We start from the raw sequence: 17,239 nt of genomic DNA on the forward strand, positions 1-17,239 counted from the left end.
TGTGCAGGTGAACGCAAGTATCTCAGCTGCCTGTCCCAAGCTGGCAGGGAGACTTCTGCGGATACTGACACCCAGGAAGGAGTCTGTGGTGAGCCCGGCCCAGGCTTGTGCTCCAGGAGGCGCTCCCAGCCTCTTCCCGTGGTCCCCTTCGAGCTGGGTGAGGTGAAAATCTCCAGCTTTTCATCCTGGTCCCCCAGGGCTGGCATCAGTCTGTACTGTCTAAAGAGAGATCTGGCTGCAGAGCAGTCATCTGAAGGTAGATGCGCCTGGCGAGCTCTGGTCCGACACGGCGGGAGGTGGCGGTCACACCTTCCCCACGGCGCACCTGTATGTCTGCAAGCAAATTCTGGCGTTCTTGCTCGGAGAGACACCGCCTGTAAGCCTGAAAGTGGCAAATGACCTCTCAATACTGTACTACCCAGGGTCACCCCTGTCCATCAACAAGGGGGCCGTGAGCTTGGGTGGGGGGGATGAGAGCCTGTCCACTGTGCCTGGGTCAGTGTTCACTGATCTCGGCAGGCCTGTACTGCTGACTACCAGTGCCCTCCACGGAAACTGCCTGGGAGTCCACTAAAGCCACAGGGTGTTGGGGGATGACCGCTGGAGCAGCCTACCTGGACCAGAAGCTGGGGGGAGGGATATGTGTCCACAATGGCGCTGGCCATTTCCAGGCTGACTCGGTTCAGCTGCTGAATCTGTCTCCTCCAGACCAGTGCGAGTCCCCTGCCCGTGTGGTCCACCTTTGCCCCTCCAGCCCAGTCACTCTCCAGGCAGAAGGAGAAACTAGTTTGGTCTCGAAGCTTCCTGTGAACAGCAGTTGAAGAGCTGTGAGTCACTCGTCACTCCATCTGTCCCCTTCACTGGGAACTTAAAAACCCTGCCTCCACCGACCTCACGAGCGCCTATTTGGGTGCTCACTTTGTCCCCAAACAGTGCTAGTTGCTGGTTCCCTTAAAAATGATATCTAGTCCTTCTCATTAAGAGAGAAGATGCCAGAAAAGTACCAAATTGTTTCCCATGTTGACATTGGGTTGTATGGACCAGAGACAGTGTGCATGCGGACAGCCACCTGGGACCGGCTGTCAGGCAATCTGGGAGTCTGGTTCCACTTCTCACTTGCTAGGAGCTCAGACAAGGCAGTCTTCAGGCCTCTGTTCCCTTGGGTAGAAAATGAGGGACTTGGACTGGACTGAGGTCCCTTACTATTTTAAATTCTGACCATGAACACTCCCAGAGCTAAGTAGGCTAAGAATTTGTTTTGTGAGGACTTATGACATCGTGACCTGACCTGGGACGGATCTTGGTAACCTGGCTCACGGGTGACCCAGCACCAGCCTGGAGAACATGAACTTACAGAGGAGCTACTGCAGAACGTTTTAAAGGGACTGGGCTTGAGGGCTCCTCACAAGCATCCCCAGCGTGAGGTTGGCTCCGTCCACCACCAGCCTCACAGACAAGGGGCTGGCGGCAGAGTTCAGGGGAAAAGGACATGTGTGGGGACCAGAACCGCTACACGGCACAAGGCCCAGCAGTGGAGCCAAGACTTGCTGGGGCACTCACTTGAAGGGCGCCTCAGCCACAGCCTTCGTAAACGCGCATGCGAAGTCAGCCAGCTCTTTCCAGCTCTGCACCATTCGGGCCTGGGCTTGTGTGTACAGCTGCATATCCACCAAGGCCTAGAGACCCAAAAATAGGACGGGTTGGAGGGGCGGAGGGAGACTTGTCCGAAGTTCCTCTCTCACGCCCACCGAACCTGCACCCCAGCCCCTTGGCTCCCTGTTTAGCCCCTTCTCTCCTACTCAATGCCAAGGCAGAAAGGCGTGTCCAGCGGGCACTTGGCTCCTGATCTAGAGCAAATCGGGTTCAATGAGAGTGGGAGCCCAGCCTGACTCAGGCAACACGAAGTTCTTACCTCTTCCACGTCTACCCTGGACACCATGCAGCCTGTGTTGGCCTCTGGTCGTCTCTGCTTCTTCTCCTTGGCCTGTTCCCTATCTGCCACTCCCTGCTTCCTTCTTCTTGGAGGGTTTGGAGCACTGTAACTGGGGAGGAAATCAGACAGCAGCAGCTCCAGGCTGAGCTCGGGCAGAACAGGGGTGAGAGAGCAACCGGAGCACAGGGCTTGTTAGGGGGACCCAGATGTGGGATGAGTAAGGTCACCCCTGGTGGAGCTGCCCCTTTTCATGCTAAGTCTCGAGGACCAATTCAAACCTGAAGCATTGCTCCTGATCCACAATCACCAGCGATAGAGCTTTCCCAGCTGCCCTTGCTGTGGCGTCAGTCACAAAGCTCCGCAGCGTCTCCTTCCCCTTCTCAGTGCCACCCACGTTTCCCTGCGTGAAGGGCAGACACTGCGTTAACGTTCGTTCCCTAGGCTCGGTCAGCCCTCTGTCCCATGCCTCAGTGCCCAGCCTGCTCTGCCCACCTCCTTGAAGTTCTGGACCATGGACACGAACGCCTCTGCCGGGAGCAGTGCCAGCACCATCGGTTCCTCCACCCAGTCTTCCTGTCCATCCTGCCAAAGGACCCGGAACCCAGCACAGGGAGGCAGGTCAGCAGGTGCTCAGCACCTGAGAGACAGACCCAGGCCTTTGGGGTGAATGAACACACCCGCACCAGCTGAGCCCATTTTTGCATTATTCTTTTTCTTCTGGAATGAAGCCAGGTGGCAAGAAATGATAACCCATGACCCCGTCCCTCCCCAGTCCTCTCAACTGTCCAACTTTGGTGAACCGCGTCTCAGAGGCGGTGAAGAAGAGGAGTTGAAATGGGCTGAGAACTGCCAATGTTTCTGTACGCTCTGGATAGGGGAATGGAGGGAAAGGAAACTTCCAGAGGGTTTTGTGCAAATAAGTACTTGGCCTTTGAGGGCAGAGGCTGACCAGGAGGTGAGTGGCTCTTACAGACACACGGGTTGTGTGTGACAAAGACGAGAGCCATGAGGGGAGCTGCTGCCTGGGAGGGCCCGTCCTCTGCATCATCACCACAGGGCGGCCTCCCGCGAGACACTCCCGCAGCAGTCGGAGTGGCGGAGTCCTGGGAGCAGGGCTCGTGGGGAGGCTTTTCTCACTGGGTCCCTATAAGCCAACGCTAAGACCCATAATACAGCCAAGTGTGGCGGGAGGAGCGCTGGCCTCTAGTTTCCGCTCCGCCACCAATCGGCTGTGACCCTTCACAAAACTTTCAACTTCTCCCACCCAGCTCCCCGCCTGTGACGTGGGGTGACAGCTCCCTCCGTGTATGGGGACTGCCATGGGCATGGGAGCGAGAATGTGGAAGCACCTTGAAAAGTCACTGCAATATGAATATAAAGATTTGCTAATCCCCTGAATTAAAAGGTGTGCAATTGCCATAAATTACTGAGAAAATAATGAGATCCAAATGAGAGGGGAAGAATTTTGTTTCAGGCTCCATGCCCAACGTGGGCCTTGAACTCATGACCTTGAGATCACGAGTCTCATGCTCTACCAACTGAGCCAGTCAGGCGCCCCAAGAGAGGAAAAAAAATCTTAAGGTTTCATCTAGAGACCCTTACAAATGTGGAGTATTTTGGATTCGCAGGTAAGAGGAACGGAAGGCACAGGAGCTGTAGAAACCTCGGGAGCCTGGGCCAAGGAACAAACGTTTGCTGTGTGCCTACTACGTGCTTGGGGCTTGGTTATCTCAGTCCCCACAACATGGGGCACCCAAAGGGATACAACAGTGTTGCTGTTTTACAGATGAGGCACAAAGAAATGAACTAATTTGCCCAGGGTCATAGCAATAAAGCCCTGGGGCCTGAAATTCAAGCACAAGCCCACCTATTCCCAAAGCCCAGTGTCAGAAATCCTATGCAGATTATCTGCGTTCTGCCCCACAGGTCCACTCTCCCCCTTCCCGCTCTGCTCTCTGCAGAAGACCACATCACCAGGCCCTCTGGTGCAACTGGCCAAATGGGAATGGTGGGTGGGAAACCCAACAGGAGACTGGAGAGGAGAAGGGAAGGAGGGAGGGAGGAGTGAAGTCGAGCTCTTTCCCTGGCTCCCTCGAAATGGGTCACTTAGGGTTTGCTATGTTCCTCTACAGGAGGTCAAGCTTCTCTCAAGGGGGTCCTCTCTACATTTCTCTCTCCTTCTGGATTCTGGGAACCACTTCCTCCCTTCATCTCTTCAGGCCTAGGCATGGTAACAAATATGCTGGGGTCTTCAACCAGGGCCAATTTTTCCCCACAAGGGACGTGTGGCAACATCTAGACATTTTCGATTGTCAGGACTGGGTTTGGGGGGTGCTTCTGGCATCGAGCGGGCAGAGGCTAGGGAGGCTGCTCGACCTTCTATAGTGCACAGGACAGCCCCTCACAACAGAGAACTATCCGATTTGAAATGCTGACTATACCCGAGGTGGAGAATCCCTGAGTTAGTGGTGTCATTACCGTGAGGTGCTGTGTCGTCCCCTGTAGTAGCCCTGTATCCTGCCCACACTTTAGAACACTGTTCCTTTCTTACATCTTCCTCAAATTATCCTGTCGAGCGTGCCAGCTGATTTCCTGCTGGGATCCTGACTAATATTCTTTAGAATGAAAGCGCATTTATCGGGGAGCTCGGAGGGGGAGGAGAGACATCAGCCAGAAAACCGCTACCTCAGCTGGTGCAGCCCTTCTCCTCCAGGTGATGCTGCAGGGCACGGCCTGCGCCTCGATCACACAGCGGCACTCCATGGACTGCAGGGCTCCGAGGAGCTGGCCTCCCCCTTCCGTCTGCAAAAGCACTGCAACAGACGATGAGAGAGGGGCGGTCAGGGGCTGGCCCAGAAAGCGGGCACCCCATCTTGGGAGGAAGACACATGCTAGGAGGACCTGGATCCAGCCCCACGACGACGTGCTTCAAGCATTCCTCGGGCCTCTGAGCTTTCAGCCTATTAACCGGGGCTGCCTTCTTCGTCCTCTCCTGTTGTCTCCACGGCTGGCATCCCTGCAAGCCTCTCCTCTGGACCTTCTGGCTATGCTTGGTTCTCTTCTGAAATGGGGGGATCTCAGCATTTGTTTTGGTTATGGTCCAGCTGCCATTCGGGACAGGGCAGGTAGCTTTGAAGGCCAGAAGCTGCTGGCGTGGATTGTCTCCCGCAAGGTCCTTGTTAGTTGATGCATGTCTCTCTGAGGTTTCATGGAGCGGAAGATCAGGGACCTTTGGAAAGGGTTGGTTTTCCCAGTCACGTGATGCTCCTTCACTATTTTGATGATCCCATACACTTTTAACTGGGGAGCCAGAATCCTCAGGGCTCAGTTGCTTGCATGTCAAAAACTTACACGTAAGCCTCTCAGCCAGGGGAGCTAATTCTTCCTCATCCTCACTTTCACTGCTTAGCACCCTAACTGGCTCTGTTTGTGTGACAGGTTCAGCCGTGTCTGGGATAGGTGGTACATCTTTCAACCTTGGTGACGGAGGACAGGAGGCCTCAGAATCTGAGGTGTCAACCACAACGATTTTTGCCTCCCTCTGAGGCTGCCTCCTCTTTGTTGAAGATGGTTCCTTCTTCAGGAAGGCAAATGTTGGCAACTCTTCCGAGTCACTCTCACTAGAATCCAGTGCAAGCGATGACTTCTTTAGAGCCATCAGTACGTGCTGTCAAATTAATCCCCTGAAAGGAAAAGAGGTGAGATGCAGACTGTAGCACTGAACTCAGTCCATTAGACATGTTCTGTGGCCAAACTTTATGGAAATACATACAATATAGAAACAGAAAAACAGGATACTGTCCCAACACATTCAATCTGGAACTCAGCTGTCTGTAGTCTAACAGGACTCCTCAAATCCCTTCTAGGTCAAGGTGACCTAGAAACAAAGTGGAGATTACTATGAGAAATGTTAATGCAGTAGTAACAAGACTCAACACCACCCCCTTGTTGATCTCTGCATTTGAAATGCAGATGTCAAGTCATCCTTTCTTTAAAATTTGAGATATAATTCACATACCATAAACTTCTCTTTCAAGTGTACAGTTCAGTAGTTTTTAGTATATTCACAAAACTGTGCATCACTAATTCCAGAATATTCTCATCACCCCAAAAAGAAATCCCATAGCCATTAAGCAGTCACTGTTCACTTCCCCGTCCCCCAGCTCCTGACAACCATAAATCTACTTCTGTTTTTTATGGATTTGCCTGTTCTGGATAGTTAGTACAAACAGAATCATACAGCCTGTGGTCCTTTGTGACTGCCTCCTTTCACTTAGCATGTTTCTCAAGGTTCATTTATGTTATGGCGTGTGTCAGTATTTGATGTCAGCATTTCCATAAAAAGCTGAATAACATTCCACTGCATAAATCTGCCACAATTTGTTTCTCTGTTCAGCACTAACGGATATTTGGTTTCCGGGTTTTGCCCATTATGAATAATGCTGCCATGAACATTCATGTCCAGGTTTTTGTGGGGACAGGTTTTCAATTCTCTTGCATGTATACCTGGAAGTGCAACTGCAGGGTCATGTACAAGAATCACTCTTAGAATAAACGTTCACTAACACTGTAGGTGTAACCCCGGATGGGCCACGTAACCTCCCTGAGCGTCGCTTTCCAATACAGTAAAACAGAGATGTGATAACAACACGTACTTCATAAGATTGTGCGAAGTAACTGAAATCGTGCCTTTACCAGCGCTTAGCACAGCACGTAGCCGATAGTAAGCACTCGGTAAATGACGCTGAAAGTCTAGGGAGGGACCTCCTCTGAGTCCGCTCCCTGCACCTCGCCAGAGTCCGGCAAACCGAGGTTGCCTGCCAGGCCGGTCCGGCGCGTCCTCACCGCGCGGCGGAGCCCCGGACACCCTGGTCACCGAGGCCCTGCCGGGCGGCGCTCAAAAATCCGGCCCCTAATAACCAGTAAGTCAGACAAATGAAAAAAAAAAAAAAGAAATTCAGAAAGACATGATAAGCAAAGAAAACAGTACATATGTCATAAATTTAAATAAACATTGATTATAGAAAAAAAAAAATCCGGCCCCAACCTGCCGCCCGCCGCCCGCCACGCCAGCTCTCACCTGCGACTCCTCGCGCCACTCTTTCAAGTGCAGCGCAGGCCCCGGAAGCAGATCGCCCGGTAGCGGAAGCAGATTTCTGAGACCGGAAGTGAGTGTACGGCAAACATGGCGTCGGTGGCGCTGGCGCTAAGGACGCGGGCGGCTGGTAACGGGACGCCGTGGCTTTTGCGGGGCGAGGGGTGCAGGCGGAGCGGGGACCCTGCAGGGAGCCTGAGGGTGGAGGCCGTTCCCCGTGGAGGCCCGTAGGCGCCGAGCCGGGAGAGCGCGGGGGGTCCTCGAGCTTTGAGAGGTAGCTGTCACTGACCACGTCGGACGCCCGGCCTTGGATGGTGGTTCGAGGAGCATGTGTCCTTCCTTTGCCCCGCGCGCAAGTACACCTTCCCTAGCGTTTGGTGACGTGGGCACGCCGCTTCCACTCCGTGGATCCCTTCATCTATAAATCCTGGCACACTGGAGCTCAGAAAGTTAACAGATTGAAGTCTTTGTGCCAGACAGTGCAGTTAGGTGTTGGGGATCTCAGCAGGGATGAGGACAGTCTCTATCTCCCGGACCGGTTCTTTCTAGTGGATAAGCCAATAAATAAGCCCAGAAACAAAATGGTTGTAAATTGTGACGAGTGCTGTTAAAGAAAGCAAAAATGTGTGTGTTTGATGTCTTCTTGGGGGTTGGTGGTCAGGGAAGCCCTTCGAGGAGGTAACATCTAAGTTAAGATCTAAAGGATGACGGGAGGCCTAGCCCTGGTAGAGAATGAGGGGCAGGAGAGTGACATAAGCCAGTTTGACATGTTGAGAAGCAAACCATTGCTCTTACGTGAATGTAAAAGGGGGTAGGAGTGGAAATGAGGAAAACAGATGGGAAGCTGTAATAGTAGTGCGGATGAGACATGATTTAGCTAAGATGCTAGTGTCAGTGAACTTGGGGGGAAATGGGTGGTTTTAAGATCAGTTTTGGAGATAAAACCCAGAGTTTGCTCCTTAGCTGGATATGTGAGATGAGCAAAGGAAAGTAATCTGCAATGACTCTTTGATTTCTGCCCAAGCAACTGCATAGTTGGTAGCATCCTTTACTCTGAGGTGGAGGATGGGAAGTAGGCTGAAGGGCAAAGATTTGTGAAAGAGATAATGTGGATAAAACAAAAGCCCCATTCCTCAGCTTAATAAGTTAGAGGATGAATGAATAAATAGATTTAAAGGAAGGTAGATCTTGGTGCTGGGCATTTAACATGTCTTTCTAAGCATTTATTTCTGGTCCCTTGTCCCAGCTACTCTCTATCATTAAAACTTCAGAAACCTGGCTTCAGGAACTCTGAACTTGTAGGCTCTGGAGACTCACAGGGCTTCTCTAAAGATTCTGGCATAGCCCTGATTGACCATGGCTGTGTCTGGAGACCTGAAAGCAAGGACTGCCAGCCCTGTGCTTGTCATATAGCAAGTTGCTTCCAACTTGGTTAGTATGAATTTTAGTTCACTCTCCTTTTAAAAAGAAATGCCATCGAGCATTTTGGAATGAGTATGAAGAAGTCAGGTTGTTAAGGGCAGGGCGTCAGTGTTCTTGGTCAGGACCCGTACTGGGTGGGCTTGCTAACGAAGGAGTCCAGCCTTCTGAAATAGCTAAGAGCCTGTGGGAGCCACCCTCCGAGAAGCTGCCCTTTTTGTTTACAAGTATTTGGTGTGCAGGGAATGGGTGAATGGTTGAGAAAGTGGTGGGTGACGCCAAAGCAGGACCCTCTCTCTGGGTGTCCTATGGCTGGGCTCTGTGGTCCAGCCCCTCCACAGTGTCTGGAGCCTTGAGGACATGTGGTGAGTGAGGCTGAAACTAGCAGCTCTGTGGTGTCCTCTTGCTGGCTTATATTTCTGTGGTGTTTGTTTCTCTTCAACAGGACTGAATGTGTCAGGACCCAAGGCACATGGTGTTTATTTTCTTTCCGTGAATATTTCACTGCCCGCTGCCTCCCCCGGCCACACACACACTTCTCATGCAGTGCATACGCCCTGGACAATACAAGGAATGACTTGTCCCCTGCCGTGGAGAAGGCCAAGGACTTTCAGACACTCCCTGAAAACCACCAACACAGTCGAGTGGCATTTCTGCTCACGTATCTTCCTCACCTCCCCTGCCACTACCCCCGCCATCTCTCAGCTTACCAAATGGCCCACTGAGGCAGAGAAAGAGTGATTGGAAGTCTCTCTGAACAACATTTCTGTTCTGTCTGCAGTTACAGCCCTGCTGAGCCCCCCTCAGGCTGCATCTCTTGCCATCAGATATGCATCCAAGAAGACAGGTGGCAGCTCCAAAAACCTGGGTGGAAAGTCACCAGGCAAACGCTTTGGCCTCAAGAAAATGGAGGGTGAGCGTGTGCCTTGGCTTCCATTTGTCAGCTGCACCCTCCCTTGCTGTCCCTGGCATTCCTTTGCAGAACAGGAAAACCATGCCCCCTCCTGGTCCTGTACTCTCCGCTTAGCTCGCCAGAGCACTTGGCTCCAGATTACAGATGCAGAGAAGACCTGAGGCAGGGAGGGGGGTCCTGAGGAAGAGCAGATAGGTGTGAACCTGGGCCATGTGACTGGAGAGAAGAGTGTGGAGACTGGCAGGGGTGGTTCAGGGGGTGAGACTGGCAGAGGGAGATGGGGGCTGCTTGTGTCCAAGCATGTAGGAGTTGGTTTTGTCCAGGGTCAGGCTTAGAGGTTGGTGTGCAGCATTTGGGCCAGGAAATCGAGGGCCGGTATGTTTTTTTAGCAGTTTGCTGTGCTGCCCCATCACTGGGGCCCACAGTCAGCGTGCTTGTGGACTTCTCTTCTAGGTCACTATGTTCATGCTGGCAACATCCTTGCGACTCAGCGCCACTTCCGTTGGCACCCAGGCGCCCATGTGAGTTGCTCTGTGGCCCTTTCCCCTTTTTTCTTTCCTAGGACCACCTCTCTCTGTTCCTAAGCATGGTAGTGATAACAAAACAGTTGTGTTTTTGGGATACTTAGCAAATGCCAAGCATCATTTTGCTTCCTGGGCCTGCATTGTCTCATTTCATCCTTAGCCCATCCCCGTGATGCACTAGGTATTACTAGGTATCCATTTTCCAGGTAGGATGCCAGAGACTTAGGGAATGGAGGGGCCCACATGGCAGAGCTGGGGTTCGTGCTGGGGCTGCCTACCTCCCAGTCACTGTGCTTTGCCTTGTGGAGCATCAGCCTGGTTCTCTTGGGTCTCCTTTTTTTTTTTTTAAAGATTTTATTTATTTATTTGAGACACAGAGAGATAGAGCATAAGCGGAGGAGGATCAGAGAGAGAGGGAGAGGCAGACTCCCTGCTAAGCAGAGAGCCTGACATGGGGCTCAATCCCAGGACCCTGAGATCATGACCTGAGCCGAAGGCAGACGCTTAACCAACTGAGCCACCCAGGTGCCCCGGGTCTCCTTTCTAACCCCCACCTGTTAGAGGAGGAGATGCCTAGTGATTTGAGATACTTTCTGGATCTTGGGAAACTAATTTCAGTGTATCCTTTTTCCTTCTTGCTAATCCTCTTTTGCATAAAATTGTTATTAGATGGCTGAAAGATACTTTGAATTTAATAAAATAGAATTCAGTGTATGTGCCAGAAACCAGGTCCATATCAGGCAGGGATTTCAGTTTTCAGCAAGTTGGAATTACTTCTTAAGGTAGGAAGGTTCTTTGTTAACACAGATCTGTACCGTACTCTTATTTTTTTTTTAAGATTGATTTATTAGAGAGAGTCTGAGCTCCCAGCTGAGCTTGGAGCCTGTCTTGGGGGCCCTATCTCACAACCCCGAGACCATGACCTGAGCCAAAAATTAGAGTGGGATGGTTAACTGACTGAGCCACTCAGGCGCCCCCGTACTGTACTCTTCACATTATTGTAAATGTTCGGTTAGTTTCCTTTGTCATCAGTCCCCTCACCGCCCCTTTTTTGGCCATTTTAGTAGGCATATAAAGACTGATAGTGGCCACTAATTATGTCAGAAATGCTAATTTACATGTGAATTGACTGTGTAGTAGTTCTGTCTCGTAGAACTCGAGGCACTAGCTGTATGGCTGTGTTAACTCTGGGCCTCGCTAAAATAGCAGCAGCAATAATAAAAGCTAGCGTGTTTTGAGCTAAGCAGTATTCTAAGCTCTTTATGATTAACTCACTTAATCTTTGAGGGGGACCCCATAAAAGTAGTTAATATTATCCCCATTTTGCAGATGAGAAAACGGAGACACAGTGAAGTAATGCAGCTTGCCCAGGCCACACGACAGTAGGTAGTGGTGCTGGGATTTGAACCAGGCATCCTGGCTCCAGAGCCCATTCCTTTAATCAGAGAAATATTGAATAATGCTTTATTGCCTGGGTAAAAGTTGCCCCACATCCAATCTCAAGTTCTAAAGGAAAAATGCTAAAATATATGCAGTTTACAAACTGTATACGCAACACGTAGTTTATTCTCCGCTCATAGTTTTCGTCGAGAGCGGTTAGAAATGGCAGCTGCTTCACAAGGTGAGGACTAAAGGGGTCAGGGGGGCACTGCCTGCACACGCAGGCGCTGCGAAAGGACTGGTGCCTGTCACTATGATTGCTGTTTTGTTAGATGACGTATTACCATATGGCTTTGGTCCTAAACTTCAGAGGTCACTATGTAGGACGAAACTATGTCAAGCTCATGTTTACTATGACAACTCCAGTGTTTTTTTAATTTTAAGTGAGGCTGGCTCCCAGGGGGCAGTGCTTAGGGGCATCTTCCCGGTCCTGGTTTGGGGATCTGTCCGGTGTGGCACCCGGCCAGCTGCACAGACATGGGTCTAGAGACGAGCCTTCAGGGACTGAGCACCCGCGAGGATTGGCTATTGGAGTTTTCTTTTCCCTCTTCTGTCACAGAGTCCTAGATGCCAAGGAAGTGCCAGGGAGCAGGAAAGGGAACCCGAGATAGAGCTTTCTGATCTCCCCCTTGGTTCCAGAGCCTGAATCCTTATGAGAAGTTTGTCTCGAAGCCCTGGGATGGACCACCCGGCTGTCGGTCCAGCTGACCAGGTCTTTGTGTTGCAGGTGGGGCTGGGGAAGAAGAAGTACCTGTACGCCCTGGAGGAAGGGGTAGTCCGCTACACGAAGGAGGTCTACGTGCCCAGTCCCAGCAATGCAGAGGATGTGGATCTGGTCACCAGACTGCCCAAGGGTGCTGTGCTCTATAAGACTTTTGTCCACGTGGTTCCTGCCAAGCCTGAGGGCACCTTCAAACTGGCAGCTATGCTGTGAACTCCTCGTTGAGGCCATTGGATGGAGCCTGGAGCCCAGGTGACTGACAGCAGAAGAAGTCACAGGTCGGGACAACAGGGCCTCCTGAGGAAGTCTGCTTGGTGGTGATTGCGGAAGTCTCAAGTGACCAGCTGGGAAGCCTTTTGGGAGACTTGACCTGGGGCCAAAAATAAAGTTTGCTGGTGTCATGAGCCTGTGCTGTGTGGGGGTAAACCTGGCCGGGGCTGCTTACACGTTTATTGGTCCTTAGCCACGTTCTGTGGTGCACACGGAGGAACAACCGCAGAGCAGAAAACGAGACCTCTCAGAGTGAGGAAATGACAGGAGGGGAATGTGTGTGAGGAGGGGATTGCTTTAACACCATCTCCCCGAGGAGAGCCACCCCCCCACCCCCTCACCCTTGCCCTCCACCCCCCCCCCCACCTCCCCATCCCTTGCCCGGAGGGGTCCTGGGAGGAGTGGGGGGGAGGGGCTAGAGAGGAAGCAACAAGGTCATGTCCTCTCCTGGAGCCACATTTGGAGGGAGCTGGGGCTGTAGCCGCCGGAATGGCCACATGGCTGACGCCTCCGTGGATCTGGCCTAGAGAGGCCAGGTGGACCCAGGTCCTTTCAGTGATGAGGCAAAATGAGTGACAAATGGGCTTCTTTCTGCACACCCGGAGAGAGACACACCCACCTCACATCCTTTTCTGGTTCTTGGTTTATCTCAAACCGTAAACAGCCTCAGAGAATCTGGTTTTAGGAATACTCAGTCTGGGCTTAGAGTGGGCTGGGACAGGCCTTCATTGTCAATCCAACCCGAGACCTTCAAGGCTTAGCTTCCAGTGGAAGGGCCAGGAAGAAAGTCTCAGCTGGGGTAGAGGGTCGTCCTGGCCTTTGGAGGTAGGTGGTTTGGGCTGCGGCCGCAGAGGGGCTTGTAGAGTCCAGTGGCTTCAAGGACTCTGCCCTGTAGGCAGGAGCTTCAGGGATTGGAGGCACAGAAGCCCCACAGTTCGGGAGATCCGTCTTCAACTTGGCACTTTGTTCTCTTAGGGCATGACTCCAGATTCTCCATGTGCAGATCCTCGGCAGAGGTGACCCAGGGTTTCACCCCACTTCTTGTGGGGTCTCATGTACCAAGGCCCAGCTGGGAAGATTGCTGGGGGCATCTGTCAGCTCAGCACTGTCCCTGCCAGTCCCCTGGAGAAGCACGAAGGGGCAGGATGCAAGAGGTTCCCTCCTATACAGCGGTGTTGCCCTGAGCAGAGCAGGGGCGGGGGGGGAGGGGTTGGGGGGGAGGGTTGCTGCTTCATGGGGTGGACAAGTAAAGCCACAGTTGTGTGATGGTGCAGGCAGTGACTTTAGGGCCTCCTCATAGCTTGGTGGCAACTGAGGGGTAGGGAGGAAGGCATTAGCTATTCCCTGACACCCCAGCCTCTCCCCACCTGCCCATACATACATGCACTTTCTTCGGGCTTTGGCCTTTGTGCCTCCTCTCCTCCAGTGATGTTCCTTTCTGGAAACAAGTTGAGCCCTAGAGCCGTTGGCTCCGTGGAAACCCTTCCACAGAAGCCTGTTCTGAATCCCAGGGCAGGCCCCCCCCGGGCTGGGGTCCGCTGTCCTTCCCTCCACCCAAAGAGGTGAAGTGGGGCTTCCTTTCAAGTCCGGGGGCTCTCCCCATCAGTGGCCCTTTCCTCCTGGTCTGAGGGGCTCTAACTGGGCATTATGTGTAAGAGTAATATGAACATGGCTCACTTCTCCAAAGCACCCGAGGCTAGGAATGCTGAACATTCACCTCTCTGCAGGCCCAGATCCCGAAGCGCTGTGCAATCAGCTGGTGAACCTGCTTCTGCTGGTCTTTCTTTCCAGTATTCCCCTAGCTGGGCAGGTGAGCCAGCTGCCACAGGGGCAGCCCCACGCAGACTCCCTCGCCCCTCAGTGGATAGCCCTGTAACCAAGAAAAGCCGGGGGGACCAGGCAGGCACACATCTGGACCCTTCGGCTTCCATCTGGCCCTTCTTCTCCAGGGTGAGCCCAAGATTAGGGTACCACACGCTCTCCTTTCCCAGAAGTCTCTCGGCATCATCCCATCCTCCCCCTGGCCACCCTAAGCCCCTGGCCTGGCTTCAGGCCCGCAGTACACAGCTCTCCACTGACTCCCTGGTGGCAGCCCCAAGGGTCCTCCCTCACTTGCATCCCCTGGGAATCTCGGCAGCTTTCCACTGCCTGGACCTTGCTGGGGCCTCGTATGGTGCAGAAGCAGGGAGGGGGGCGGTCCTGGGAAGCATGAAGGATGACAAAGTGAAGCTCCAGATTCAGGGTCAGCAAACAAGAGAGCAGAGCCCAGCCCCTTCTGTCCCTGTGTCGCTCTCCCCATCCCCTTTGGTTCTCTCCAGCAAGCCCAAGGCACAGAGCTGGCTCCTCAGCATTTCTGAGATGCACTCAGTGTAGAGGTACCACTCCTCTCTGGCCCCAGCTTCTCACGGGGTCTGGCAGCCAGCTCTGATGCTCCTTTGGGGGAGAGTCAGAGAAAATCTCCTCCTGCTGTGCCCACCTCTCCATCCTCTGTCTGGTGCCCAGAATTGTGTGCGTGTGTGTGCGGGGGACGGGGGGAATCAGAGCATGGGGAGGTTGCAGGTTGGACAATTCCTTTTGCTTGCTGTACCCAGGCTCCCACGTGGTGCCCCGTCCCTGGGGAGAGGACTGCCGGTATGGTAGCCACCACCTCCTCTCACTCTGGGCTCAGTGCTCTGGGCTCGCCCCGGGGAGAGGGTGAGCCTCCAGCTGCTTGGAGAGCTGGGATAAGACCATTGTCCTCACCAGCAGCTCCCAGCACCGGGTCCCCATTAACAATAACAATCACCAGGCAGGACGCTGGCAAAGACCTTATTAACCCTTTCCACACTGCTGCCCTGGCCCCGAGGGAACCCAGGCTGGAAGGGGCAGAGTCCAGAGAGTAGGTCCTGAAGGCCTTTTCCTTACTGAACAGTTGCTCTTCCTGGGCCAGAGAGCAGGTGCCCTTTGGTTGGGGTTGGGGAAGGGGGGCGGCAGCAGGCGAAGGGTTGTTGGGCAGGGGTGCTTACGTATTGGCTGGGGCTCTGGAACAAGGGGCAGGAGCGGGGAGCCTGGCCGCGCGGGGGCTCACGCTGGTACAGCAGGACCTGCAGGATGGCCATGATGAACACCAGGGGCGAAACTACCCTCCCCCCAGACGCACGGTCAAGGGCCCAGCCCGCACCTGGCATGCCTGGGCCCATCTCAGCTCCCCACGTTGGAATCGCACTCCAAAAGTTAGGTAGGATCGACGGGTCTCGCTAGCATCAGCCTGACATGCAGGGGAAACTGAGGTGCGGGCGGTTCCCTTTCTGCTGTGGCACCGACCCCCTGCGGCAGACTTACTTAGGAGAGCAGTGTGGCTTTTTCCTGTCCCTTCAGCCCAGGGAAGTGAAGTGTATAAGGAGTTTAGAGAGGGACAAACTTGGGGGAGGGGGAAGGAACTTGTAGCAGGCTAGGCACCCTTAGAAGCGACGGGTCTGAGGGGCCCGGGGAGGACCCCAGGGCCTGGACTCGGCCCCTTCTCCACTCTCCCAGACCGTGGCATCCCAGAACTCGGCAGGCAAGGGCCCAGCCAAACACACCATTCTTCCCAAGTGGTTTGCTCTAGGTGACCCTACAGATGAAGAGGCTGGGCTTCCGGCCTACAGTGTGGAGTCAAGGGTACATCCGATCCAACCCTGGGACTCAGGACGGCAGTAGGGACTCACAGCTATGGCTAGGAGGCTACCGTCCACGGTGATCCCTGCACGCAGAACAGCAGTGGCAGAGGGGTGCCAAGACAGGGCATCAGCCTTGAACCACCTTGAAGACAGCCAGCAGGACCACCCCCTGACCCAGGAACCCTGGCCCAGAGGAGCGACTGCATTCAGAGCCAGCTTGTCGGCTTCTGCCCCTGCTCGTCCTGCAGGTGCCGTGCCACGATCCCATGTCCTACAGAGGGCACTCCCCTCTCCGGGCCCGACGGCCATGAAGGTCCCTCTATGACTTTCAGAAGAGGTTGGCGGGAATGGGCTTAGCTTCTGGTATACAATCGGCCAGCCAGGGGGGCTCCAACTCGCCCAGACCTCTGCACTTCTCACTTCCAGATCACCTCCCAGCGACTCTGCCCTGCTTCCCATTGGCCCAGGTAACGGGGCTCAAGATGCCAATTGGCTGCCTTCTGCTCTTGGCTCCCGCCTCTAAGGGAACAGAGGTGTCCAAGGTTGCCCTGGAAACCAGGCACGCGGGCCACAAAATACAAAAGACTCTGTCCAGGCTCTTGCCCTCCCTCCAAAAGAATTATTGCGCAGCCTAGGGGGTCCAGCCTGCCCCAGCCAACCCCCACCCCAACCCCACATCCCGCCTGCCCTGAATCCTTATCTTGACCCCAGGGGCCCAGCCAAGCGAGGATTTCAAAGCCTCAAAGAGCCCAAACCTCCAGGCTGAGCTAACCCTCCAGAAAGGCAGCAGAGAAGCTGCCCTCCCTCTGGCCTCCGTGGCTTGCACAGGGGAGAGGCAGGGGGAGGAGGGCCTCCACAGCCAAACCTGCCTTCTGAACCGGCCACGGGTTCTGGAGCCGGGAGCCTGGTCCAGGTCCTGCAATGCTTCCAACTCAGGAGGTCAACCCAGGCCTGCCGGAGCAGTGAGGGTGCAGCTGCCCTGCAAATTAGTATCTCCTGGGGCGGGGGGGGGGGGGGGGGGGGCGGGGGCTTTGAACCCATGCTTTTGCTGGGCTCCCACCTCACACCAATGAACTCAGAACCCTCACTCAGGATGCCCAGCCACTGGGCTAAACGTGTAAACTCAGAACGTTCACGGCAGGGCACGGTCACGAGTAATACGTAACCAGGGCCTGGTGTGATGGGGTGAGTGTGGCAGAACTGAAACAGAGCGCATGCCCCACTGACGTCAAAAACGAAGACTCTGGAAACTGTTGTGCTAACCTAACGACAGCGCGGGTGAACCT

General features: G+C 53.9%; 2 protein-coding genes and 1 non-coding gene across 4 annotated transcripts; 1 reads left to right on the top strand and 2 right to left on the bottom strand.

Annotated features, from left to right (window-relative positions):
• Positions 1–56: 56 nt before the first annotated feature.
• On the bottom strand, positions 57–7,027 carry EME1 (essential meiotic structure-specific endonuclease 1). Of its 2 annotated transcripts, XM_027625596.2 has the most exons (11): positions 7,014–7,027; positions 6,589–6,845; positions 5,706–5,810; positions 4,835–5,616; positions 4,619–4,746; positions 2,426–2,515; positions 2,212–2,333; positions 1,913–2,042; positions 1,561–1,676; positions 615–804; positions 57–382 (listed from the first exon to the last, which is right to left on the bottom strand). In XM_027625596.2, the coding sequence occupies exons 4-11, from the start codon at positions 5,589–5,591 to the stop codon at positions 206–208; spliced, it is 1,710 nt and encodes a 569-aa protein (XP_027481397.2). In that variant the 5' UTR covers positions 5,592–5,616; positions 5,706–5,810; positions 6,589–6,845; positions 7,014–7,027; the 3' UTR covers positions 57–205. The 2 variants fall into 2 exon arrangements, with proteins under 2 accessions (XP_027481397.2, XP_027481398.2); XM_027625597.2 differs by lacking the exons at positions 57–382; positions 615–804; positions 7,014–7,027 and adding an exon at positions 1,070–1,158 and having other exon boundaries at positions 6,589–6,894.
• TRNAT-CGU lies at positions 3,414–3,486 on the bottom strand. The gene has a single exon. It is a non-coding gene; the product is annotated as a tRNA-Thr (tRNA).
• A 70-nt stretch (positions 7,028–7,097) lies between the features above and the next one.
• MRPL27 (mitochondrial ribosomal protein L27) lies at positions 7,098–12,450 on the top strand. The gene is made up of 4 exons (XM_027568472.1): positions 7,098–7,158; positions 9,229–9,360; positions 9,814–9,881; positions 12,052–12,450. The coding sequence occupies exons 1-4, from the start codon at positions 7,119–7,121 to the stop codon at positions 12,256–12,258; spliced, it is 447 nt and encodes a 148-aa protein (XP_027424273.1). The 5' UTR covers positions 7,098–7,118; the 3' UTR covers positions 12,259–12,450.
• The last annotated feature ends 4,789 nt before the right edge of the window (positions 12,451–17,239 follow it).

The sequence above is a fragment of the Zalophus californianus genome, chromosome 16 (assembly GCF_009762305.2).
Source record: "Zalophus californianus isolate mZalCal1 chromosome 16, mZalCal1.pri.v2, whole genome shotgun sequence".
In the NCBI taxonomy this organism is placed as follows: Eukaryota; Metazoa; Chordata; class Mammalia; order Carnivora; family Otariidae; genus Zalophus; species Zalophus californianus.